The following is a 26,400-nucleotide window of genomic DNA, read 5'->3' as shown; positions in this document are numbered from 1 at the left end:
AATCAATGGTAGATGATTTGTTGACAGTGTAATTTTTTTTACACTATTAGTGTATATGTATTAAATCCTTTTATATAATATCGCTCATATTCAAGGTTGTGTGAAATTGCTTCAATGATTAAAACTGTTGATTTCATATTTACATGCAGAAGAAATAAATACAATTGACGTTTATAAGAAAATTAATGATGGTGCTATTTTGTAGCTCAGTTGAATTGTTAATTATGTGGATTGGTTGAAAATTATTATTGATATGGGTTCAATTTATCATTCCCCATTGCATGATTCAATAGGGTCCGTTCGTTAATAAGTATTCTCTAGACACATTCGGCTTAAACATTTGTGCTTGAATTTCACTTTTTTAGATAAACATTTTTAGTATACCAAGGAGAGTTTAATGATGGGTAAAAAAAATTTTACATTATTATTTTTATTTAAAAGTCAATTATCATTTACCTATGAATATGTGAATGAATCTTCCAACAAAAAAAATGAACCCAAATAAGTACTTTTTATTACAGCCGAGTCACTTATTTTTCCTACACCTAAAAATGACATGTGACAGCCTTTGCTTAAGTATTTATTATAATAAAAGTGTTCATTTCATTTTTGTTTTGGAAATCAGCTCTTAGAAGAGGCTGAATCTCATAAAAATATTTCTATCAAAATAGATTTTGGACAATCACTTTAAGAATCTTGAACAAACAGACCCATGTTTTTAATTACATTCTTTTTCCAGTAGCAACATTAAACTAGTTCCAACCCAACTTTTGACAAAATGAAGAACCTACATACATGGATATTTTCTTAATGCTTCTGGACCAATTTCAACCCTTTGCAAATAAGTAACTATATAGATTGACCTAATCCATGAAACTCCCACTAGTGGGGTCTAGAGATAATAGATAGCATAATTTTACTCTCACAAGCGAATAGACTTTTCAGGATTGGAACTCGACCTTCAAGTCACAAAGCAGGCAAGCCTACTGTTAAATCAATACTATCCCTCTAACCGAAGCAAAAGATTCCAAAACCATGAAGTGTAAGCCTGAGTTGGTTCACATGGTTGTAAGCAACTTTACTTGAAGAATCTGATGGATCCACACCAATAAGAGAATAAAGAAATTGAAGAAGATTCAAGGAAAAGGCAGTGTTTCTTCAGTTTTGAGGAAGAGAAAGGAATGGATGAAATGAAAAGAAAGTGTTAATTTATATACATTCACTAGAATTCTTTATCTTTATGCACAATTTATTATTGCTACTAGGTATATAATTGTCTATTATAAACCTCATTTATTTCTTCAAATTCTTCCATGTTACTATAATGTCAAGCCACCCTTGAAACGTAATCTTTCTCACTATTCTCTACCCTGATTCTTTCTTTCTATATTCTCTCTTTGCATTCTCTATTAAACCAAACAATGCATTAATGAAGAATGCAAAACCCAACAGAAGCAACTTGCACAATCACAAGTAACCATGAGAGCACATCTTTTGTCCCACAAAATGTGTTACTTCACATGTTACTTGATATAATTGAAAAAAAACAATTATTAAACTTTTAAGTTAAATGTATATTTTTTCAACTAATCAATCAAGTGACACACTTTGTGGGACAGTATATGTACTTCATGCAATCAAAGTACTGTGGCATTGTATTCCTTACAAAGTATTGTAAATGCACAATAATGTATTTCATACAAGTCTTTTATTTTTTAATTTTTTTTATATAAAAGTACAACAAAAGATGTACCAAAAATATTACAATGTACCCAAAAAAGTACAAGAGAAACCCAGAGTAAAATTGTGCCTGGGCCAAACTCCATAAATAAACTGCCAAGAATTAAATAAAACAAGGTAAATGAAAGAGAAAATACAAAAATAAAAAAAAGAACTGAGATGCAACATTTTTCTTAGTTCTTGTCAGCATCTCTCAAAACTGTTGAAACCATTTACCGTCTAGGCAGGTTTGTAAACATTCATTTCCTTTCTGAGTCCAGTCCTGATAAAAGAAAGATATTTCATGAGTTGTTAATAGAAATTACAATGGTTGGAATGAAATAGGTATACTGAATTTAGAGAATAATTTCTCAAAAATAAAACAGGGAAGCAATTATCACTATTCAAACTAACAAGACGTTGGTCTAGTAGTGTAAGATCCTGTTAGATCCCCAAAACGACCAAAGGTCAAAGCCTCAAATGTTCGATTCTTGGCCCTTACCAAAAGGTGGCGGGATACCATTGGTAGCATATAAAAAAAATTATCACTACGAATGTGTTTATACTATAAATCAAGTCAGACATCAGATGAATTCAAGCATTATTCAAATAAACACAAAAAAATTAGAAATTAAGCAATTCATAAAGGTGAGATGGGAATGTTTCTGGCAATAGTATCAGATTATGGTCCTAAAGTTGTAAAGACAAACTAACAGATTGAAAGCATGAAGTATATACATAAAAAATGTGAAAAAATGTCATCAACACTAATATACCAAAATGCAGAAGGTGCAAAAAGAAACAAGAATGAAAAAAAGACTAATTTTGAAGAGGGAGATGGAGAATCAAAGACCTCAAATATCTATTATGCAACTACATTTTTCAGATATACTTCAAATAAACGAGGAAATAAAACGTTTTTAGCAAACTTGCACTAATGAAATTTATAGTTAAACTACAGAGCATGTGATGGATAAGGGAAAACAATGAAACACAGAAAAACGTACATGCATGTCGACTTAAAAAACCAGTCCTGTCGGTAGTCAAAAGTGTTGTATTCCTTTCTCGCCCCGATGATAAGAAGTCTTGCATCCTCTCTGGCCAGTTCGAATTCAATCGGCGGGCAAAATCTTCCACTTCCCTGAATCAAAGGTGATCCATTCAAATAAAATTTTAGTGTGCGTCATTTAGAAGCATATTAGCGTAAACACACTGAAAAGGGAAAAATGAAAGGTAAGTCAAGTCTTGAACATTGTGGCTAGATTCAGAAGTCAGAGGTTCAATTCCTTTTATACCATAAAAGAGAGAAGGATAATGTTCAATTATTTTTGTGCCTTATCTCCTTCATATGATGCTGTACATATAAAATCTACGCACCAATGCTACTAAGCATAAAAGTGATAGTGACCTAAGATTGCAACTATGCTATAGATAATGATAACCATCCACCAAAAAATAAAAATTAAAACAACATAGCATAACACATTGAGTAAGAAAATAGCCCTACCTGTCAATTTTTTCCTTTAACGCAGGATCGATCTCATCATCTATATCTCCGTCATCAAAGTCAACAATATCATTAAAAGTCCCATCTTCTGTATAGTCTAAGTTTGAGGTCTGGCCGATTCTAATTGCTTCAGAACCTTGGTGTCTGATATTATTACCATTTACCTCCTATTACAAGAAAAAGGCAATAAATACTTGATATTGCTAATGAAACCAATGACTATGTTCATTCAATATTGAGTATTTACAACAACCTCCTTATTCAGTTCAGATGCTTCTTTCAGAGAAGAATTCTTCTGTTGTTCTTTTTTCCGCCTGTTCTTCTTTTTATTTTTGGAAGTTTTATTCCCCTTTTGATCTGAAACAAGATTATTCACCACCGGTTAAAATTAAAAGGGAAACAGAAGAGAAATATTAAAAAGCTATATATCTCAGACAATCTAACCCAAGAAAACAATGTGACGATATATGTGCATTGTGCCATTGTCACATCATTAATGGAATTCAGCACCAAGAACATAAAAATTCAAACCTATGAGGAACTAAGTTAATTGTTTTGGAATAATTTGTTGTTTTTCCTAGTAATTATGATCTGAAAGGATTAATCATAACATTTCACAAATATGTTCTACGGCAATTTCATGAAATTATAAAGTTTTATTTTGCAGAAATGTTTTAGTATTTCTCTATTTTGAAATTAGTTTAAAGGGTAAAATAATTCTAATATAGAAAAGGAGGCAGATGTTAGCACCATCCTAACTCAGGATACTTTGGCTAGTCTGTGATAAACCTGTCGGAGACGGTGATAATTAATCATCTAAAAATGCTATAGCCTACAGGTTGTCCTCTCAATTTTAGAATGCCACCATCTTTACCTATAGACCACCCTTACTGGACCGTTAACTATCTATCCTACCTAGTATTCAAATTTTAAAACTTTAACCAACAGGTAAAATCAAATGGAAAGTATTCACCAATCAGGGATTAGATACTATGAATTTCATCAATCTATAGACAGAAAAGCATGAACCAACAAGGTTTGGTCTAGCGGTTAGGCAAAGCTAGACAGTAGGTAAATTCGATCCCACAAAGTGACACTTTCTGGGAAGGGCAGCCATAAGACCCCAAAGGGGATTAGTCCCTCATCCAAAGGGGGGATTCACTAGCAAGGACCTAAAAAGATAGATGAAGTAAACACAATAAAAAGAGGATTATATGCTCAACTTACCCGAGTCCTTTCCATTAATAAAAGACAAAAGGTCATCAACAGAACGCTCATCTACACGTTCTTCAGCTTCAACATTCTGAAACATGCAAGGACCAATAGAATTAAAGTCAACTTATTCGAAGGACAGAACAATACATCAATGCGAGTGATGTCAAGTAGTGTCAATGGGGTTTGGCATCCCAGAAACAGCAACAGACAACAGATAAATAAGTCATTTTTCCACATTTTTAAACAATGAGCTCATAACTTGCAAAAAAATTGGATCCTTCAACAACCTTGTCTGTGGCTGAAAATAACAATTGGATCTAAATATCTATCCTGTCTCCTATCACCTACTCCCTCACACGAAGGCTAAAATGCCAAAGATATTTCACTGTTTAAGCTCCATGGAGTTTCAACATCAGTGGAATCTTCAGAGCTGTACAAAACTCTCTTCAAGTAATATTCATCTCAGCTTTACCTACTACCTTCTTTCAATGCCAGTTTTTTTGTTAGTGGACTCTGATACTCTGTTGCAGTGCCTCTGCTTGTTCTTCGATATAAAATAATCTGCATCCTATCTTTGTTATTGTTACTACAGAAAGGTTTCGCAATGAAAGGCTTCCTGGCACTCCTAAGTTATAACTTCCTTATATTAAGTTTGATTTAGAAATTGAAAAGATAATAGCTCTTTGTAAGTTATTTATTTTTCTTCGCCGTTAACTCATTATCAAATTGTTGTTTTATAAAAACAAAGTATTAACATTTTATCGAAAGTGGTTATCATGCTTCATCATGGTGACGCCAACATAAAACTACAAAGATTCTTTGTTTGCTTTCATGGCTGACATACATCAAGGACAACACATATCAGCACTGTTCTTATCAACATAAACATCAATCACAAATACCCAACTGGAGAATAAGTTGACAGTGTGCTGGATAAAATGTGATAAAAATAAAGTAAGAAATGATTTGATGTTGTTACCGTCAACTTTTCACGTTCTTTTAGTTCTTTCCTCTTTTTGGCATACAATCGATTCAAAAGCCTGATCCTTGGGTCATCAGTTATGTTTTTCAAGGGCTCCAGCTTCTCTTCCTGGTAAGAATAATGTATAAGAAATGAAAATTGAAAATTAAAGAAGACATAATCGGCATACAGAGTTCTCACAAGCACTAGACACCTCTGTAAGATCATCAGGAATGTGAAATATGTCACGTATCTCCTCTGGTGTTTTTCCTTCAATTATTCGAGCAAGTGCACGACTGGTAAGATCGACCAGTGGCTTCAACTTTAGGCTGTCTGCTGCAGACGTCACTTCACAGAGCTTGTTCGTATCCATCCTAACGAATTTCTCATCATAAGACTTTCGTTCCTAAATGAAAGAATAATCTCCAAGTCATATAACCCTTTCACATTCATAATTTGGAGTTAGATCAACTTGCCTTGTATAAAGATGATATCCCATACCTTATTTGATCGGCCTGGTACTTGATGAAATCGACAATAGTCAAGAACTAAGCTCAACATAGCAGGATTGACTTGTTGAGGAAGACATATTGCACAATTCTTAGAAGAACCCATGTTTTTTTGTATTACTTCTTGACATATTAGCGGGCAAAACATTGCAATTTCTTGCTCCACTTGTTGGATTGAACCATCAGAAGTTTGGAGCCAGATATAGGGCTTCATCATCTGAAAATGAAATAAAGAACAAAATGGTTTCAGATTCAGTATAAACAGCAAGTAAAGCAATATCTTAATTCTCTAGCATGAAAGTTTTCTTGGACTAAAGCATATACAATCTTGATATTCTAGACAAGAGAAAGTAAAAAAAGACTACACAAACTTAATTTGGGATTGAAGGAAAAGAGAATGCAAGGATACGTATAACTATATAAGCCACAAGGCAAGAAGAATTTGCATGTCATATGCTTTGAAATTTGGAGTGTGTGGGTGTGTGAGAGAACGAAAGATACACCGATGAAACTCCTGAGTCCCTGTTATATATGCATGCACACATAATCAATTTTCAATCGATGATCTATCCCAAGTTCCGACAATTTCCAGTTCTCCACCCTTAAAGAGATTAAAGTTGAAAACTAGATCAAAGAATCATTTCAATATTAAACAACCAAGACCGAAAACTGAAGGACACTTTATATTCACACAATTTCCTATGATAAATTCACAAGTTTCAAATGTCAACAATAACACATTAAACATAGAATACAAATTTAATCCACCATAGTTTCAAAAGCTGTGATATTTGACGTGTGGGTGGGAACCCAATTTGTAGAAGTAACAAAATGGAATTAAACCTATAGAGGCACATATGTATTCCAATTCATACGAAACCTAAAACAGAATATAGAGCAGTGACAATACAGTATCAAATATTCCTCGAAATGGATAAATGAACCATACATAAGAAAATATGTTGTTCACGAATAAAGGTCAAATGAATAAATTACACTTAAGCATATTATTACAGAAAAAGACTACAACTTCAATGAAATATTAAAAGCTGATGATTTATAGTTATCATTTTCGGGTCACAGTGTGGACCGATTGATCCAAAAAGCACTTCAAAGGGATAGCAAGTACCAGGATGGTAGCTATACCTATGATTGTGTACAACTGTATATAATATAAATAAATTATAATGCACACCGATAAAGATTCACAACACAGAAGTACTCAAAATTTAGGACATTCATCATATATAATCAATTGATAATTGTAAAGGTTAAAGAAATTAGTACCATCAACAGAGTTTCAGTAATAAAAAATCATCATTTATATTAGCCATATTATGAATAACTTTAAGTACTAATATTAAGTCTTAAAAGAAACAGCATTATGCAAAGTAAAGTAAGAGATTTATTACTAAAATATGGCAGTGATGTTTTTTGTTTTAGAATAAGTTTCCCATTTAGGAATACAAGTTTTATTTTTAACAAAAGTCCAGATTAGGTCACATGTGAAAGAGGAAAGGCTTCTTCAAGAAGCTACCATTGTAACAAAGCCATTCAGCCATGGTGGGACATGGCTAGAAAAAGGGAGGACTGGGTTACAAAACCAGCTATTGGGATTTGGCAGAAAACACGTGGCTAGACGCTGGGCCATGTTTAGATATTTCAGGGCCTTGGAGATTTAGTTTTAAGGAACCTAGTCTAAATAAATATGGAAATGGACAATAAGAAATGCAAAGGCAGGAGGAGAGAGGAGATAAGTAGATGGCCAAGAAACTTGGGAGAAAAAAGACTAAAGTTGTTTGGGATAAATAAAAAAGGGTGATGTGGTGCTATAAAGCTCGTATGCACAGGCTCCATTGAAGAGACGGGCCACACTATGTGGGTTTATAGTAGGCCGCCTTACCTTGCATTTAGAGAGGCTTTTACCTTGACTCGAACTTGTGACCTCCTAGTGACATGATAACAACTATAACCATTACCAACAATGTATTGGTCTAGTGCTATATGGCCCCACTAGATCCCCAGGATAACCACAAGGTCAAGAGTTCGATTCATATGAACGACACTTGTTGGGAGGGACAGTCACGCATTCTGAAAGGGATTAATTCCTTACCCAAAGGGTGAGGGGATACCCTTGGTAGTACCCAAAAAAACTATAATCATTGCACTAGCAACTTATTTGGGTTAAGGAGTTAGGAAAAAAAGGAAATTTATTTGTTGTGGTAAAGAAAACAAAAAATAAAGTGAGTATAGTGATAAATATCTTTTGAAAAGACCAGATTAGGTCACATGTGAAAGGGAGATCTTGGTCGAAAAACCAGGTACCAAGATTTGGCCAGAAACATGTAGCTGGACACTGGGCCATGTTTAGAGTCAGACGCACTACATAGGTCTATAGTAGGGGGCCATGCATTTGCTTGAGGTTGATACCACGACTCGAACCTGTGATGTCTTAGTCACATGGTAACAACTTCTACAGTTGTACCAACAACTTATTTAGGAAAGGTAGTTACTAGTTAGAAAAGAAAAATGAAATCCACCTGCTTTGGTAAGAAAACAAAAAAATAATCTGAGCATGCTGATAATCATATAATGCAATAATTGAGTCTAGGAATAGATAGAAATGACTGGAAGAAAATCATTATTTTCCAAGAAACAATGCTTGTAAATGACAATAAATATATAGTTATTAAGTTATAAATTTGGTTAAGGAAATTATAGAAATAATTTAAAGATGAGACTAAGAATAGATAGCAATTATTATTTTGCGACGAATTTGTTCTAAAATAGCATAACAAACCCAAGTGACTGAAACTATGCATGTATAACTTATCACGTAAATTAACAAGTGTAACTCGTTAATATTTAATACTAACAATACAAGGATATTGTATGGGTGTTAGTTGCATGGATACAGAATGGTACTGTTACCCGGTACGGATATGGGTACGGGTATGCAATTTATCAAAAACCTTAGGTATGGGAAAAGTAAACAAATATATGTAAGAAAGGTATAGAGGATCAACACCAACAGAGGATGTGTCTCAGAATCAAGAGGAGATGTTGAGACCCACAATCGGCTGAGATATGAGGATGAGAGACTCATTAATGTGACTACCAGATTCAGTATCATGTGTGGCTTATAAGAAAAAGGGGAAAAGCCCAAGGTTTCCAGCATAAAATGTCAGTTTTGGAACGATCCACACAAAATGAGTATCCTGTCCTACTGAATGTCTATAAATACATTATTTCTTTTTATAAAACTTGGTACGAATCTGGTACATACCCACTAGTACCCAACATGTGCCAGTACATGATACGTATCGACACCATTTTAGAAGTACCCATGCTTAATAGATGGGGGCTTAGGCGGCTGCCTAAATGCCATTCAAGTAGGCATGAACATGGCTGGTAAGAAGAGTGATGGAAGGGATGAATATGGGATTGAAACGCATGGTTAGAGATGGGTTTTTTCCCATTGTTGGTGTAACGGACATGACAGTCGCAAAGTGCCTGCAATCCACATCATATTAAAACACAACACTACAAGTCACCCTGTTGCACCCAGGGTCAGCTCTGGCATGATTATATCGCTATAGCGCCCTATTGATGATGTATGTTAAAATATAAAAAAAACTTATACATAAAGGTATTATACCTCAGGTTTGATAACCGCCGTGTCAATTTCTGACATCTGGATCAAATTGAAAGCCAAAATATGAGGATCTTGGAAGTTTCTTGGTGATATCAATATGACCTGAGTTAGCAATTTAAATTTCAACTTCAAGCAACCACATACTTTGTCCACCTGTCAAAGGACTTTGGTTATCAGGATTGTGTTCCTCCAGAAAAATTACTCAAATGCACAAGGTCAATGACAGAATTTCAATGCTGCACAAACTTATATACCACAATATTCCAATCAGTAAGCAAAACAGGCCTGAACTTGCCGAAGAGCAGAATAAATAATGATTTGGCACCACCCAAAGGCAAATTGAAAGCTGCAAATATAAAAATAAGCAGTCAATAAGCAACAAACGCCAATACATAATGAAGAGCGATAAAATATATACTACTCTAAAACTAAGGATCGAATTTATACAAATTTTTTTTGTTTAATATACCATATTTGTAGACTTGTAACAACGCATTAAATAATTTTCCGTAAAAGTAAATTCTACATTATCATATAGCTCCATCCTACATTTAATGGTTCCCACCAAACACTATAGCGGCATCCGTTGACTTCATTCATGCAGGGGACGGCGCTGAACTCCAAAGAGTATTAGAGATTAAAAATAGTAAAACTTCTTATCTACCTTATTGACGTTAATCATTTTTATAAAATTTGATAATCACACCGAGCACATACAGCTTCCAAGCCTAATAAGAATATATCAACCAGGAAATAGCTATTCATGATTTGGGCTACATCAACCCTACTTTTATTGCTGTATTCTAGCAATAGCACTAAATGAGCCTTAAATTTACTTAAATTAATAGTTTGCTATTACTTACTTCAAGAAATTTACAAATATTAGATTAAAAGTACAAGCTTTAGTTACCAATTCCATAACCTCGCCTCCCGAAACTCACAAATACCAAACTAGTATCAATTCTTAATTGGCATTATCAAATTACACTCATTTAAATTCACACACCCAACAAATGTTAACAAACAGCAAATAAATCAACTAAACTCAAATTTTATTATTTTAAATCATAATTTTCACACATAAATAATTAAAAAAAATTGAAAATAGTTTCTACGTATTTTTCTTGTATGTGAGTTCGATTGTAAAGGAGTTCTCATCGCACTATGGTCATTTACAAAATGGAGAATTAAACTTCACCATTTCTATAGCTCCTTCATAATTATCCAAAATATTTCTAGCTAGGTAAGCAAAATTGAATTCAGAAATAGCAAACAAAACAATATAAAGAGATTCTACCACATCAAAAATTAAAAATCGAAAATTGAAGACAACCCATAATTCTTCAACACGAACTTAGGGTGGGAAAAAAAAAGAATATGCAAATGAAGCATTGAAATGTAAGAATTATTCCACGTACATTTGTACCTGAAAAGAAGAGAGTTAGAAATTTTTGTGACTGAGAAATTTACACTGGAGTTTGTAGTTGAGTCGTTATCAACGTCAAAGGCAAAATGAATAGGGCAGGTAGAAGAAGAACGAGGGGATGATAAACGACGTCGTATGGAACTCGACCCAATTAGGTTTCGTTTTGGTTTTAGGTCCAATCCTACCCATTTGGTAGGTGGTGGGCTTTGATGTCCATTTGACCCAATAATCATTTTTTAAAATATTTTTACTTTGTGACACTATTTCTAATTGTTAAAAAATATAATTTAAAACTAATTTATTCAAATATAAAAAAATTAATATTTTATTGATAAATTAGAATGAGTAGTACATGAAATGATCTACTTTTATTGAACAATTTTTTATCTCATTGTTAACATTCAAAATTAGTCAAATAAGTCATGTGCCTAGTATTAATGGGTGAATACAATTATTTGAATATATCAACTATAATAAAATCGAGTGCATATTTAAAAGTCACTTACAGCTAGGGATAAGTAGATTTCTTAAATCGTACGGTTTTCTGAAATCATGTGTTATTGCTTGAATCTGTAGTCAATCTTATTTCTTATAGGAGCATTTGACAATTGAATCAATTTCTTTCATTATTTTTGCAATCGTAATAGTGTGATCTATGAATCGGGATCCTAATGCATATAGATACAAATAGTCCAATTGGAGCAAGAATTTCTAGGAACATTTAGGTTGGGTTGAGGCCAATATATAATAATGACTCTATTTTATTCTAATGTTAGACAATGTGGGTCGGAGGTCATGAAGGTTCGCACCCTAAGCCTAGAGGTGATGGTGCATATTCTAGTGACAGGCTTGTAGGGTGGCCTCTTCAAGCAGGAATAGGATAAATATTCAGACCTCATAATGGAAGAACTCTGATCTAAGGCTCAACAATTTATCAATCTGGAAGAAACTCATCCTAACCGCCCACCCATCAAGCATAGAGAATACCAACTACCCTCACGGGAAGCCAAACGACCAAAACCACACGAACACCCTCGAGATGATCCACACCGACAACCCCAAAAACCTAAATACAACTCTTACACCCCTCTCAATGCTAGCCGAACTAGAATCTTCCAAGAAATTATGGCCACCCACTTAGTCTAACTCCTCAAACCCAATTCAGGCAGAAGATTAGGGACCCAAGACCGCTCCAAATATTATGATTACCACACCTTCTTTGGCCATGTAACAAAAGAGTGTACCTAGCTGAGGGACACTATCGAAGACCTGATCCAAGTCGGGCACCTCCAGAAGTTTATAGCTCGGACTCACCAAGAGCGACCACCGCCTTCCTCCTTGAAGACGCCCCCCCAATCAATAGGAACATCCTCCAAACATATACCAGAGAGAGACCACTATCGCTCCAACAACAGGCGACAACACAGTTCGGTGGACATCAACACCATATCTGGCAGGTTCGCTACTGGTGGTACATCAAGGCCAACCTTGAAGAGGTATGTCTGGGAGGTCATGCAATCAACTATCCGCAAACCTCGCCAGTATCAGGGCAACCAGGCGGCACCCCCTATCTCCTTCGACGACCGTGACTATGAAGACGTCGTTCGCGGTCATGACGATCCCCCCGTCATCACCGCCAAAATGAATAATAAAAAGGTCAGACGTTTGTTTGTTGATGAAGGTAGTTCAACGGACTTCATGTTTCAAGATTTGTTCACAAAGATGGAACTCAAAGACATAAACATGTTGCCATATGATCAACAGCTTGTCGGTTTCACTGGACAAGGAACCACCCCCGAGGCTATGTTGATATATGGCTGACTTTCAGAGAACAACCTCTAACCCAAATGATTCAAACAAAGTTCTTGGTCATCGACTGTGCCTCGGCTTACAACGCCATACTCAGTCGACCAACACTCAACCATCTCAAAGCAATAGTCTCAACCCCACACCTTTGCATGAAGTTTCTCTCATCCGACCTCCGGGTATGCACGGTTAGGGGAGACCAGCAGAGTGCAAGAAGTTGCTATCAGATGAGTCTTCGGCCGAACCACACTTCAGTACGGGCACCACCCCCAAGAAAAAACAACGGAGCGTGCACTTAGTGGAGCTAGATGCTAGGGCAGATACAAAAGACCTACGACCTTAGGAAGAAAGAGAAAAAACCTCCCTTCAACTCGGTCCCTTAAAGGAAAATCTGGTGTATATCGGATGTACACTTGACGAAGCTCAGAGGTCCAAACTGATCAAATTCTTAAATACCAATAAAGATCTTTTTACGTGGTCTACTGCAGATAGGCCCAGAATTGACCCTTCAGTTGCCTGCCACCGACTCACGACAAATCCATGGGCAAGGCCAGTGGCCTAGAAGAAAAGAAAGATGGGCGCTGAAAGAACAACTGAGGTTACTCAAAAGATCTCAGAACTGCTAGAGGCCGACTTCATCAGAGAAATAACATATACTACCTGGTTGTCAAATGTTGTGCTAGTCAGAAAATCATCTAGAAAGTGGCGGATGTGTGTGGATTATATAGACTTGAACAAAGTATGACCAAAAGATCCATACCCCCTCCCAAACATCGATCATCTTGTTGACAATTCTTCCATATACCAATTTCTGTCATTTCTGGATGCTTATTCGGGATATAACCAGATTCTCATGTACCCCCAGATCAAAACAAGACCACCTTCATTACACCCAAAGCGGCTTACTGTTACACGGTCATGTCATTCAGTATGAAAAATGTAGGGGCCACATACCAGAGAATGATGAACACCATTTTTGGATATTAGATTGGAAAGAACATGGAAGTCTATATGGACAATATGATCGCCAAGAGTCTACCAACGGAAGATCATGTGACTATCTTGAATGTCGTCTTTAGCCGACGACACAAGTTTAATAGGCGCCTCAACCTAGAAAATTGTACACTCGGAGTCGAAGCCAACAAGTTCTTGGGATTTCTATTAACAAGTCGGGGTATTGAAGTCAACCCAACAAAGTGCCGAGTATTCATAGACATGTGCAGCCCAAGATCAGTTAAAGAAGTCCAACAACTTAATAGGCAGTTGGCAGCTTTGGCCAGATTTCTTCCAGCATATGCCAAACATTCCCTCCCGCTGTTCCAGCTCCTAAAAAAGAGCAACACTTTTATTTGGTCGGAGTATTGTGAAGTGGCTTTCCAAATTTCAAATAATACCTAGCCACTTCTCCCATGCTTTCTAAGCATGCACCTTCTGAGACACTATATGTCTACTTGGCAATAAGAGACGGGACCGTAGCCACCGTTCTAATCAAAGAGAGTGAGGATGGTCAGCACCTAGTATACTTCACCTGCAAGGCATTACAAGGCCTAGAGCTTAGGTATCAGAAGTTAGAAAAGGTCGTCTACACCCTCTTGGTGACAACAAGACGACTACGACAATATTTTTAATCCCATCCAGTGGTGGTCAGAACCAATCAACCTATCCAATAGATTTTTCATAAGCCTGAGCTAGCCAAGTGGATGATCTCCTTGTCCATTGAACTGTCACAATTTGATATACGGTACGAACCTAGGACGACCATCAAAAGCCAAGTCTTTTCCGACTTCGTTGTCGAATTGACCATACAACCAGGTAGTTTCGAGCAAATATGGATCATATATGTTGACGATTCATCTAACCCTCGGGGCAGCGAGGCAGGAGTCTTGTTAGATAATGGTCATGGGATGACCATTGATCACTCACTAACATTCACCTTTCCTACATCAAATAATCAAGCAGGATATAAAGCATGCATTGCCGGTTTGCAGTTGGCCAAAGAAATCGGGGCATGAAAAGTCTTCATTTGCAGTGATTCTCAACTCGTCGTCTCTCAGTTACGGGGGCCTATCAAACAAAAGACGTGTTACTCGGAAAATACCTTACCAAGGTTAAGGAATTAATGTCCAAGTTTGAAACAACTTCCATCTAGCACGTCCCAAGGGTGCAGGATATTTGGGGTGGTATTTTGTTCAAGCTAGCAAGCACGAAGAGCCCAGGTAACAATAGATCAGTGGTTCAAGGAACAATCCTACGACCAAGTGTCATGGTCGTCGAGAAAACATAGATCCTAGACAACTGGACCGACCCAATCATCAGATACTTGTCAAACAACGACTAGCCAGCGGATCAGAAGGACATACAAAGATTCCTCAGGTATAGTTCATGGTTCACTATGGTGCAAGGTTGTCTATATGGCTGGGGATTTTCTACTCCTATAATTAAATGCCTTGGCCCCGATAGGGCTCGGTATGTCCTCCAAGAAATCCACGAAGGGAGTTGTCATCACCTTGGTGCAACGTCACTCACTAAGAGGATAATCCGAGGCGGATATTATTGGTCGACCATGGATAAAGATGCCTCTGAGTTCACCAAGAAATGCACACTCTGCCAACTATTTGTTGACCTCCACAAAGCCCCTCCTGAAGAGCTAACTACAACAATGGCCCCATGGCCATTTTGCAGATGGGGAATGGATATTTTGGGACCATTTCCACCAGCAACCATATAACTTAAATTTTTGATAGTGGCGATTGACTACTTTACTAAGTGGATTGAAGTTGAGCCCTTATCCAACATCACGGCGGCCAACATTTGAAAATTTACTTGGAGAAATATCATAACAAGGTTTGGGATCCCTGCTACAATAGTCACCGACAACGGAACTCAATTTTATGATCGGAAGTTCAGAGAACTACTGTCAGGCCTTCGTATCAAACAATACTTCACTTCGGTTGAACACCCTCAGACAAATGGTCATGCGGAAGTGGCTAACAAAGTCCTCCTCCATAGGATAAAAAGAAGATTGCAAGAAGCCAAAGAAGCATGGCCAGAACTGTTACATCATGTCCTATAGGCTAACCATACAACTCCTCACTCCACCACCGGGGAATCACCTTTCAACGTTACTTACGGGTCCGAGGCTATGATCTTAGTGGAGATCAGTGAACCCACATGGCGGCAATACACTTTGATGAAACAATCAACTCGACCATCTTGAGGAACAACTTAGACTATATCGAAGAGAAGAGAGACCAAGCCAAAATCAAAGAGACAGTCATCAAAAGAAGAGCCACCGAAAAATTCAATAGAACGGTGGTACTAAAAGAATTTAAAACGGGCAGCCTAGTACTCAGAAGGGCTGACATCTGGAAAAAAAACGACAAGCTAGCACCCAATTGGGAAGGGCCATATCGAGTAACCAACAAGACCAACAAGGGGGCCTACAAGCTTGAAGACCTAGCAAGAAAGAAATCCCCCATACTTGGAACGCGGCAAACTTACGACAATTTTTTGCTTGGAAATGTAAATCACTGCCAGACCTTTATACGGCTTGAAAATGCAAAGTGTCAAGGATTGCACTAGCAATATTTTGCCTATCTTTTGATGAAGACAAAGAATTAGTTAAAGCTTGAAGATGGCTCAACAATCAATATGCATAGAACTCATTGGTCATATCTAGATTAGATTATATCAATAGAGTTATATTTCTAAGTAGTCTGGGATGTGTGCCTTAGTTAGTGAGTATAAGTGAAGTAACCCTAGATGCAAGTCTCACAAGCCATTAATATTGTCACATCATATTCATGAGGCATATCATCTAGTTTGTTATATATTCATGCATTAATCATACATATTATATGTGCATATTAGGCATAATATAATTACTAAAACATGTATAGAAGTCAAGCATAACGTATAAGTAGTTTACCATTTATTTAATCACGTTTTAATATATGTTGGTTAATCGATTAACGTGGTGATTTAATCAATTAACGTGTTTGTTTTCTGTTATAACTGTTTTCTATTTTAACTGTATAACTGAATGCAACGGTTTGAAGGGTCAAATCTGTTTTGTATAAGTTCTGGCAAATTACAAAAACGTGTAGCATTGCATACTATTGTTTAGAATTGATTAGAGAGCATATTTTTGTGATTTACTGTATAAGAGGCAGAAGAGAGATGCATGTGTGAGGAAGAGAGATTAACATGCTTAGTTGACGTTGTTCATGGTGTATTACATGTTGTTTTCATATGCTTAATCTCATCCATTCTTTCTTGCATGTTCATGCATTCTTGTTAGAGATTTTAAGAGAAATATTTTGTATATACTGTTTTGTATTAACTAACATATGCATGATGGCTTGTGTTACTTGAGAGTGTGTTAATCTTTGAGTTTTTCTTTGTTGTAATTTGAGAATTTTAGTGCTTGGTAAAACTCGTTTTTTGTATACTGTTTTTATACTTTGGGTTTAGTCTCTTGGTGTCTTACGACCATTGAGATAGAGTGAATCTTCACCAATGCTAGGAGGTCTTGAATTTAGAGCAAGGATCTTGGTTGGGGCTGGATCGCGAGAAAGGTTTTCTCAGGCGAGTCAAACCAAGAAAGTGGGTTCTTGGATTCAAGAAGGGAGCGTCTAAGTGTGTGTATTGGAAGTGTGCATGTAAAAATACATTCGTTTCAATATTAGTGAAGAAAATCTCTCGGGATCAGAAGGGGAGGCCTGGATGTAGTTTGCAAGTGGACCCACAAACGAACCAGGATAAAAATCCATTTGTGCAAGTTGTTCTCTCTTAATCTCTTTTATAATTCTCAGTGTTTTAATTCATGTTTGAAGCTGATATTTTGCATACTAATACCTTGATATATCCTTGTTAGTATTGCATAAAAATATTTGTTGTATCTCTACTTATCTGTTGGTAAATAATTGTGCAAGAAGATGATCTGGTAATTCTGTTTCTGTTGGGAGTTAATCGATTAAGCCCACTAGTTAATCGATTACCTGGGCTATTTTCCAGAAGTGGGTTTTGGTGCGGGAAGTGGTGATTGATAACTGCTACACCTATTCAACCCCCCTGTTTTAGGTGTGTCTAGGCCACTAATACCTAAAAAGTGGTATCAGAGCTAGTACGACGTGCTAGCTCAACCGTATCCGCGTGATCCTAAGGGAACTAAAATGGGCTCCACCAACCCCTTTGGTGGTGATGGCGCATCCATTAAATGCCCTCCCATATTCACTGGTGAGGGATACGCCTACTAGAAAGTCCGGATGAAGATCTTTATTGAGGCCATTGATTCGACCATTTGGGAATCCATAATCAACGGGCCATTCGTCCCACTTCACTTAGTGGATGACAACCGAAAGAAAAACCTCAGAGTTTGTGGACCGATGAGGAGCGCAAAAAGGTTCAATACAACCTACACGCTAAAAATATAATCACCTCGGCCATATCATATGACGAATTCTTTCGGGTATCTCAGTGTCAAAGTGCCAAGGATATGTGGGACACTTTACAAGTGACTCACGAGGGCACTAGCGAGGTCAAGCGCGTAAGGCTGAATGTGCTAACACATGGATACGAATTATTTCGTATGTTACCAAGTGAATCAATTAGCGATATGCAAAAACGATTCACTCTTATCGTAATCATCTAGTTGCCCTTGATAAAATCTTTTCCAAAGGTGAACTAACTAATAAATTTTTACGTTGTCTTGACAGGAGATGGCAACCTAAAGTAACTGCAATCATGGAATCTAAGGACCTTGATTCTATGCCTTTGGCAACATTATTCGGAAAGCTTCAAGAGCATGAGATGGTGCTTGGATGTTTGACCATGCATGAAGACCGCAAGAAGAAAGGCATATCTCTTAAAGCTACAACATTACAACATAGTGAAGAGATAGATAATAATGACTCTGACTTTGACATTGATGAAGAAACGTTAAACCTTCTCGTACGAAAGTTTGGGAAATTCTTGAAGAAGAAAGGAGGTTTCAAGCGTTTTCAAAAGAAAGAGGCATGAGAATCAACAAGAAAAGGCGAGAATAAAGAGCGCTTCACTTGCCATGGATGTGGTAAGTCGGGTCACATGAAATTCCAATGTCCCATTTACCTGAAGAAAGTTGATTCCGAAAAGAGCACTTCCCGGGACTTCAAATCGAAGAAAGCTTACATTGTCTGGGATGTACCGGAGGAAGAAATGACATCAAGCACCTTAGATGAAGAGGACACCACCAAGCTATGCCTAATGACTATAACAGATGAGGCTTGCGGGTCAGGTAGTACAAAGGATGCTGATAATGAAGTATATTCTGACACATCATCCTCTTCTGATCATTCTCCTTCATATGATGTTTTATATGATGCTTATGTCAAAATGCATGAAGAACTAAAGAAATTAGCAAGAATTAGTGTCGATAGAAAAAGGGTAATTTTGCTAAATGATCAGAAAATATTACGACTACAAAAAGAATTAGATGATCTGAAATTAGAAAATGAAAATTTAGATATAATTTTTTCTTGTAATTCATGCGACTATTCTAACGATAAATTATGTCAAACCATTGTTTGTGAGTCTTGCGGGGACTTGAAAAATGAGAATTTTAAATTAAATGAAAAACTCGCAAAACTTACAGATAGTCAACACCAATTAGATACCTTGCTAAGTAAAACAAGAAATGTTTGTGATCACACTGGATTAGGGTATATCCCTCATGTCATAGAAATAGACCATATAGGAAACCTTTAACTCGTGCTAATAAAAAGTCTTATAATAAAAATAGAGTTACTACATATTTCTATTGTGGCACATATGGTCACATCTCTTACTCCTGTTACATCAGGAAATATGGGATACCGAGAGGTGTTTACGCTTGGGTGAAAAGGGGAGATAACTCCTTGATTACTAACAGAAAAGGACCCAATATAATTTGGATACCTGAAACCAGCAAGTGATCTATTTTGCAGGTATGTCTTTGAAGACATGGGCAACATTGGTATCTTGATAACGAGTTTTGAGACATATGATAGGAGACAAGTCAAAATTCCTAGACTTGTCAATGAAAGAAAAAGGTTTCGTCACATATGGAGATAACAACAAAGGAAAAATCCTAGGCGTTTTAAAAATTGGCAACTCAACCCATGCTATAATCGAGAATGTTCTATACGTCGAAGGTTTGGAACATAATCTTTTGAGTATTAGCCAACTCTGTGACAAAGGTAATCGTGTGTCATTTGATTCTGATTGTTGTATAACCTGTGATGTTTTATCTAATACTGTAAAGTTTGTTGGATATCGTGTTAATAACATTTATATGGTTGACCTGGAGGATTCACTTCTCTTTTCTCAAAATGTTTTATTTCAAAAGAAGATGACATTTGAATTTGGCATAGACGAGTCGCTCACATTCGTGTGAAGCGTCTAGAAAAATTATCTTAAAATAATTTGATTATTGGTCTGCTAAAATTTGATTTTAAAACTCAAGATTCTTGTGACATGTGTAAAAAATGTAAACAAGTAAAGAATTTTGCAATAAAAAGAATATGATATCCACTACTAGACCTTTGGAGCTTCTCCATATGGACTTGTTTTAATTGTCGCAAATCATGAGTTTTGGTGGAAGCTTTTACGCTTTGGTAATTGTTGATGACTTTTCTAGATTCACATGGACCTCGTTTTTTGCATCTAAGAACGATGCATATAAATCCTTTAAATGTCTAGCCAAACAAATTCAAAACCAGTCTAACCTTAAAATTGTTTACATACGATCCGACCATGGCAGAGAATTTGAAAATCATAAGTTTAATAAATTTAGTAATAAGCATGGCAACATGCAACAGTTCTTGGCTCCTCGTACCCCTCAACAAAATGGAGTTGTTGAGAGGAAGATTTAACTCGAAGACTGATGAGGGCATATTCCTAGGGTATTCATTACATAGTAAGTCTTTTCGTGTGTTTAATAAGTATTCCATGCAAGTAGAAGAGTCTATTCATGTTCATTTTGACGAATATGAGAGCAAGGTTCCCAAATATTTCTTGGCTGATGTAGTTCACACTGCCTGTTAAGTAATGAATCGAATACTTCTTAGACCTACTTTTTCAAAAACCCCGTATAAGATTTTAAAATGTCGAAAACCGAATATTGCTCATCTTCATCCATTTGTGCAAGTTGTTCTCTCTTAATCTCTTTTATAATTCTCACTGTTTTAATTCGTCTTTGAAGCTGATATTTTGCATACTAATACCTTGCTATATACTTGTTAACATTGCATAAAAATATTTTTTGTATCTCTATTTATCTGTTGGTAAATAATTGTGCAAGAAGGTGATCTGGTAATTTTGTTTCTATTGTGTGTTAATCGATTAAGCCCACTAGTTAATCGATTACCTGGGTTGTTTTCCAGAACTGGGTTTTGGTGTGAGAAGTGGTGATTGATAATCTCTACACCTATTCAACCTCCTTCTAGGTCTGTCTAGGCCACTAGCACCTAACACGGCTGAGCAAAATGATGTAACCAAAGCTCACTTATATGTTAACGAGGTATTATTCAAATGTCTTACAAGTCCTCTTGGTCGCCAACATCATAACCCCAGAGGCGAGGGCCAATCCCCCCCCCCCTCTCTAGTGGCGATTAATTAGCCAAACCAAGCCAGGACCAAGTCCTCTTAGTCACCAACATCATAGCCCCAGAGGCAAGGGCTAGTCCCCCATCTGGCGGCGATTCAGTATCCAAACCAAGCCATGACCAATTCCTCTTGGTCGCCAACATCATAACGCCAAAGGCGATGGCCAGTCCCCCCTTTGGCGACGATTCAATATCTAAACCAAGTCAGGACCAAGTCTTCTTGGTCACCAACATCATAACCCCAGAGGGAATGGCCAGTCCCCCCTCTGGTGGCGATTTAGTATCCAAACCACGTGAGGGTCAAGTCCTCTTTGTCGCCAACATCATAACCCTAGAGGCGAGGGCCAGTCCCCCCTCTAGCGGCGATTTAGTATCCAAACCAAGCCAAGACCAAGTCCTCTTGATCGCCAACATCATAACCCTAGAGGCGAGGGCCAATGCCCCTCTGGCGCCGATTCAGTATCCAAACCAAGCCAGGACCAAATCCTCTTGGTCGCCAACATCATAACCCTAGAGGCGAGGGCCAGTCCCCCCTCTGGCGCCGATTCAGTATCCAAACCAAGCTAGGACCAAATCCTTTTGGTCACCACCATCATAACCCCAGAGGTGAGGGCTAGTCCCCCTCTAGTGGCAATTCAATATCCAAACCAAGCCAGGGCCATGTCCTTTTGGTCGCCAACATCATAACCCTAGAGGTGAGGGCCAGTCACCCTTTAGCGGTCATTTAATATCCAAACCAAGCCATGACCAAGTCCTCTTCGTCGCCAACATCATAAACCGAACAACTCTTACTTAATGGGTATTCCATATTCTCATTCAAGTTAGAATATCAATTCACCTGTTATTATCATTCAAGTACAGCAAAATATTAAGACCAAGCAACTGTTACTTAATGGGTATTCCATATTCTATTCAAGTTAGAATATCAGTTCACTGGTTATTATCATTCAAGTTCAACAAAATATTAAACCGAGCAACTCTTACTTAATGGGTATTCCATATTCTCATTCAAGTTTAAATATCAGTTCATCAGTTATTATCATTCAAGTTCAACAAAATATTAAATCGAGTCAAACAAAATATACTTAATGATTAGTTGATTTGATTATTCTAGCAAAAAATAACAAGTGCAAAAGCAAAATAACATGATAGATAACACAACAAAGTCTTCATTAAAAAATAGAAATTACAAGGGCAAAAGTAAAATAAAAACAACCCCCCGCCACCTCTAGCCGAAACTAGGAAAGTAACGGGGCCTTCATCTTCATCAACAATGAGCTCACCCTCGGGGGTAACCTGGGCATCTATTCTAGTCCAAGACTAGTCAATATCAGGGTAAACCAAGCCGACCTGGGCAAGGGCATTACCCAGCCAGCATTAGCCACCTTATCAACATCATCCTCCAGCTTCAGGTAGACAACCTTGAGGTCCTCCAACTCCTTATGCACTCGGGCATTCTTAGCCTCCGACGTCTTCAACTTGTCCCAAAGTTGAAGCCTCTCTTCTTCACTCCTCTGAAGCCAATCAGCTAGAGCATGCGCCTTCCATTTAGCGGCACCCACGTCTATCTTGGCCAACATTTCCGCTTCCTGGACATCCTTCAGCTGGAAGGACACAGTAGAGAGTTTCTCACCAGCCGAGAGGTTCTGAGCCTCCAAATTCTTCACCACTTCAGCATGCTTCTCCTCCAAATTATGAAGTTCGCCTGAATGAATCTTTTGAAGGTTGGCCAAAGTGTTCTCCCCGACCCAGGTGGCGAACACCCCCTCACCTTCAAGGTATTTGGTGACGAAAGCCACCATAACCCCAGCCTCCCGGGTCCTCCTCAAAAAATCCACCAGGGATACCCCGTCCATGACATCCTTCACCCCCAGGTTGCCCAAACCCTCTTCAAAAATCCTGAGAATCTTGAAAGTAGTCTTAAGACGGAGTGGGTCCGATTTACCCTTGATATATGACTTGCCTGACCTTTGTTTCCCCGGTTGTGTACCCTTCTTTGAGGTCGCTTCAGGAAGGTTATCGGGATCCTCAGTAAGGTCATCTGATTGACCAAAGGAAGATTCAGGAGGCACCACCGTGATGGGGACTAGTTGGTCCACATAGACCCCATCTGACCCGCTTGCTTGGGCAGTTTCCCTTCGAGGAGTAGAAGGATGACCCTCAGCCCGGGTAGGTAGACACAGCCGGAGACGCTTGCTGCTTTCTGTGTCTTACCTCTTAGCAGCTGCCCACTTTAGAAGCCTGCTACGGTCTGCCTGATCCCCCATATCCACCGCTGAAAGAAACAAACTAAAAAATTTAAGACAAAAACCAACAAACACAAGCATGATATAGATAGTCGGATGCATACTGACTACCTCCTCGAAGACTTGGTCGCCCTGAACCAGTTTGTAGCAAAGGATTAAACGTCCCTCGTCAACCCAGGCTAAAATCTCATCTGCCATCCTCCTCTCCTGATCATCCAATTGATCATAGGAGAAACCAAAGGAATTGGCCACCCTCTGGTGAATCCTCCAATTCCAAGAAAAAGGGAAGAGAGGGACGTTGCCAGGACCATATGCCCACGTATGATGGGTCCCCCGAGCCTCGACCCAAAAATAGCCACCCTTCCAGTTCTTCACAGAACTCTCAAAGGGCAGAAATGGAGCTCACCCATTCCGAGACTGAAGATACATCCACCCACGATGCCCAGCTTGAGCCTCGTCTTTATTAAAGTTATGCGTCACCCACAACATCCAAAAGAATAATCGGAGTGTGCAAGGCCACTCCATGACCTCACATAAAAGTTTGAAGGCCCGAATGAAGCCCCATGAGTTGGGATACAACTGAGAGGGTGTCATGTGAAGGTGTTGCAACACTTTCATGTACCACCCATCAAAAGGGATTTTCACTCCAATTAGGCAGCAGACCTGCTCGTACATGTAGAAACTCCATCTATTCTGAGTCTCAAATAAGATGTCTCGGCATACCCACTCCTGAGCAGTGAGGGCGTACCACTGTATATCATTAGCCGATCGTGTCAGCACCTCTACCATCGGGCATACATATGAAGGGAAATAAGATGGAGTTCCCCTAACCTCTTGATAGACCCACCAATAGCGGCACTCACTACCCTCCTTGTCCCCTGGATAGTAAACTGATCGACCCGATCAGAAAATTTTCGCCCCATAGTAGACATGTCATCAGAAGAAGTATCAGAATCTGAACTGGATATATTATTGAAGACCAAATGCCACTTCTCTGAGAAAGCCACCCGGTCAATCAAGGCGACCCCATTCCCGACCTTTTTCTCCCTCAGGTCATGCAGCAAGGTCAGTAAGGACATCTGGATAGATCGCCTCCAAGAGGAGCGACTACTAACTGGGGCAGAAATGTGTTGGCCTCGTTGGCGGCGGCAGCGAGTTACGCTAGTAAAAATGGGTGGAGGTCCACGTAAGATCTCCACCTCATCAGGGCTTGAATCTCTGCCTAACGATGCCATAACTGCCTACAATGTTATTAAAAAGCGAAAGAGAAAGAGAAAATTACCGAGTTAATGGAAGTACAAGATTTTGGAAGAAAATTGAAGATCAGATTCAAACAATGCGTGTGCTTGGCAAGAGACAAATTCTCAGAAATTAAAGTGAAGAAGAATGAAGGAAGGAACCCCTATTTATAGGGAGAGACCCAAGCCCAGACCTTCCCAGGGCGCCCAACCCATAATGTGCATCCACCCGTTCAAAATCACTAAAGGACAATCCAACGGTGACACAAAAACCTAGGCAACAGAACTGAAACGAACAGACGCATCGATCTATCGTTGCAGTTTTAGATGAAATGCCAAGTATCCCCCCACGTATCCGATAAAAACCTTTAGCCATCATGACCTACCCCCTATACCTACCCCTATTGCATTACACCAAGTCAAAATGATTCGAGTCTATTAGCACGGTCACCTATGACCGACCTAATAAACTGGGGGAAAATATTCCAGCCCGGTCATACCCCAAGCTGTCAACCCCAAAGAGTCTACTAGCTCGGTCACCTCTGATCGGCCTAATAGACTGGGGGCAACTGTTCCAGTCCGGTCATACCCGGGCCACAAACCTCAAAAGAATCTATTAGCCTGACATCCTCGGATTATCCCCTTCTACGTGAGTATCTCGTGCAGTACTTCGTATATCCCCGTCGTTCGCCTTAGATGTATCCACCTGTGACGGATGCAATAAATGCTCCTGACGCGACATTAAGACCTCTGACATGTTATTTAATGCACCTTTGACATAGCATTTAATGTACCGTTGACTCGCCATTAATGTCAGACCACAGACTGTAACACCGCGAATTTTACGATTTTGAATTATCACATTTTATTAATATTTTTATTAATTATATTTTCGAAAATGAATTTCTGGGAATTTTAGTTAAAGAATTAGACGAAACTCTAGTTGAGTTTTAGTCTTGTAAATCTATTTCCAATTTGGTGGTAAATTTTCATGATTTTAGGACACAGTCGGTTTCGGACCGCTGTCTAGGCCGAATCTCACCCGGTACGTCTCAAAAAGTGGTTTTTGAATTCTGATCACGTCGTTGGCTTCGTAATCACATTTCGAGTCAAGATAGACCCTGAGTTTGTCCATAACTATTTTCTAAAATATTTTCACTCGGAATGCCGAAATTCGAAGTTCCAACCGTAAAGTAAAATCGGGCGATCATTTTTGGCTACTCGAATATTGGCCAACAATACTCGAGCATGGTTTTAATCGCGCGCGATTTTCGTCGAAGTCGTCGCGTCGCATGAGTCACTTCACAAAATCTACCTACTAAATCTTATAGATTTCACTCCATTAGTGCCTTGATTTACTACCACCAAATCCCCTAAATCACTCACTTAACCCATGATTCACTCACCCTCTTGGATTTGCTAGATTGCCTTGGGAAATGGGATTAGAAATCAGATTTCTCCCACCCCAAAACTCTATAAATACCCATGTATCCT

The 26,400-nt window shown here is 38.2% G+C and overlaps 1 protein-coding gene across 8 annotated transcripts; it reads right to left on the bottom strand.

Moving 5' to 3' along the window:
- Nucleotides 1-1,693: 1,693 nt before the first annotated feature.
- On the bottom strand, nucleotides 1,694-11,136 carry LOC109339927 (SKP1-like protein 21). 8 transcript variants are annotated; one of them, XM_019577466.1, is made up of 11 exons: nucleotides 10,985-11,135; nucleotides 9,813-9,912; nucleotides 9,570-9,719; nucleotides 5,904-6,128; nucleotides 5,617-5,808; nucleotides 5,421-5,531; nucleotides 4,454-4,529; nucleotides 3,480-3,583; nucleotides 3,227-3,393; nucleotides 2,727-2,860; nucleotides 1,694-2,002 (listed from the first exon to the last, which is right to left on the bottom strand). In XM_019577466.1, coding segments are annotated over exons 3-11 (1,047 nt in total). In that variant the 5' UTR covers nucleotides 9,606-9,719; nucleotides 9,813-9,912; nucleotides 10,985-11,135; the 3' UTR covers nucleotides 1,694-2,000. The 8 variants fall into 8 exon arrangements, with proteins under 8 accessions (XP_019433011.1, XP_019433012.1, XP_019433009.1 ...); XM_019577467.1 differs by having other exon boundaries at nucleotides 9,821-9,912; XM_019577464.1 differs by having other exon boundaries at nucleotides 9,570-9,912; nucleotides 10,993-11,135.
- Nucleotides 11,137-26,400: the final 15,264 nt, after the last annotated feature.

The sequence above is a fragment of the Lupinus angustifolius genome, unplaced genomic scaffold (genome assembly GCF_001865875.1).
Source record: "Lupinus angustifolius cultivar Tanjil unplaced genomic scaffold, LupAngTanjil_v1.0 Scaffold_120_37, whole genome shotgun sequence".
NCBI classification, from domain to species: Eukaryota; Viridiplantae; Streptophyta; class Magnoliopsida; order Fabales; family Fabaceae; genus Lupinus; species Lupinus angustifolius.
The sequence above is the reverse complement of the archived record's forward strand: the minus strand, read 5'-3'. Positions and strand labels throughout refer to the sequence as shown.